The sequence below is a fragment of the Etheostoma spectabile genome, chromosome 10, assembly GCF_008692095.1.
Source record: "Etheostoma spectabile isolate EspeVRDwgs_2016 chromosome 10, UIUC_Espe_1.0, whole genome shotgun sequence".
Taxonomy (NCBI): domain Eukaryota; kingdom Metazoa; phylum Chordata; class Actinopteri; order Perciformes; family Percidae; genus Etheostoma; species Etheostoma spectabile.
The window spans coordinates 9,936,382-9,938,325 of NC_045742.1; the positions used below are offsets into that span (position 1 = coordinate 9,936,382).

At 34.7% G+C, this 1,944-nt stretch overlaps 1 protein-coding gene across 1 annotated transcript in view; it reads left to right on the plus strand.

Moving 5' to 3' along the window:
• LOC116697302 (uncharacterized) overlaps positions 1-1,944 on the plus strand; it is a 9,062-nt gene that overhangs the window by 1,582 nt on the left and 5,536 nt on the right. Inside the window, 4 exon segments of the mRNA XM_032528640.1 lie at positions 1-89; positions 176-301; positions 639-700; positions 805-924. The exon segment at positions 1-89 is cut by the window's left edge and continues 8 nt beyond it. Of these exon segments, the coding sequence (XP_032384531.1) occupies positions 1-89; positions 176-301; positions 639-700; positions 805-924 (397 nt within the window).

Genomic DNA, 1,944 nt, shown 5'->3' on the forward strand with positions numbered 1-1,944 from the left:
CGTCAGCTCCTCTGATGCCGGGACTTACCACTGTGCTGTGGCCACATGTGGGGAGATATTATTTGGAGATGGGACTAAACTGCAAATTGGTATGATTTTGTGTTCAACACTAGAGGTAATATTAAAAACCTGTTAATAACAAATTCACTGATACATTTTTTACTTTGTTGTCTAGTGCAAACAGCAAGCGTTGAATTTATTGCACTGGTTATAGCCACAATCTGCTTGGTCATTTCTGTGACTGGAAACATTCTTTTCATCTGTTACCGAACTTCAACACCAGTATGTTCACAATTTAAAGGTAAGTTGTATTGACTAATTCAGAAATATTTATTTGCCGATGGTCTTACCTAAAAGGTTTATATACTTGATGTTGTTGGATTGAATAATAGATATCAGTAGAAGTCAGTTTGCTCATTATTAATAAATTAGTGTATCAGCAGACACTTTGTGTTATGTTAAGCTTTACCTTTGCAGTACACAATTTATTAAAAGGATAGGTTATTTTATTATTATTATTAAAAGGAGGTTTCCAATTTTATTCATTTATTTTTATTAATTAGAACCTGTTGCCAGCTGAGGAACTTTATGAAAACTTAGATTCAGTATATAAGATTTCTGTTTTCTTTTATTATTAGGAATAGAAAACGCCTCTTCCCGAGCAAGACATGACAAATCAAGACAATCAGTACATGACATTGTAAGTAACGATACCAAATAACATTGGTTTGTATTTCATGAACATAATTACTCACAGCACCATTTAACAACATTAATAGAATCAGCCTTTTATTTGCTCCTCAGGCTGAAGGTGGACTTGATCTGAACTACGCTGCGTTGCATTTCTCTGGAAAAAAACCTACAAGAGGAAGGAAGAAGACAGAGTTGAAAACTGAAGAAAGTGTGTACTCTCAAGTAAAATGCTGAATGTGAATGTGTCTATAAAATCGTAAAGGTTGGTTTAGATTACTGACCTTTAACAATGATAATCATTTTAAACGTTGTGGGTTCCCCTCTAACTTTTTTGAGAGTGAGAGTGAGTGATCTCGCCTGTATTCTGGGACAGGTTTCCTGAAAGGACGCATTTCTAAAGACTGTCTTTGTGTGCTGGCTTGTAAGGAGAGGAGAGAAAAAATGTAATACATTTTTTTCTAAACAACAATTGTGAAATGTCTGTTATGATAATGATCTTTTTTTCAATGTTTTATACCAAGAGTCAAACTCATAGTATTTACCTTTATTTGATCCTTGCATCATTGTGTGTGTCTGTGTTGTATCTTGGAAATATTAACCCCGTAGGTTTTATTAAAAAATAAAACATTTGTGGGGGGTGATTTTCTGAAGATTTGTTTTGTCTGAAGATTTTCTGAAGACTTGAAATTAATTTCAAATTAAATTTTATCTATCAACTTTATGGATTAATATCATTTTCACTTGGAAAATAAAGGGCACCACTTCATTTATAAAAAACCAAAGACGCTCAGATTGAATGGGCTAAACTATGCAATCTAAAGTATACTCTAAATTAATTACACATTTTTTAATTAAAAAATTATAGTAGGCTATTTCAGTCTCAAATGGAACACCATGACATTTGTAGCTGCAAATTGACCCAGAGTCCTACTCCTGAACAATAGCTAGACAGACAACTTGATCAATAAATGGAAGGCATTTATTAAGCGGATAATCAGAAGAATAGAGTAGAATAACAAACATATAACTTAGGCAGCTAAATGTCTCGAAGTGAAACTATTAGGGATGGAAAACAATTTGATAAACTATGAAAACAATTGGAAAACGTTATGCTTCTGTGGAGGCTCCATGCAGAGCTTTTACCGTTGCCTATGAAAGTGGCCTGGTGTTTATACTTGTGCGCTGGTGTGTGCATTGAGCCAGCATGTGTGTGTGTGTGTGTGTGTGTGTGTGGGGGGGGGGGGGGGGGGG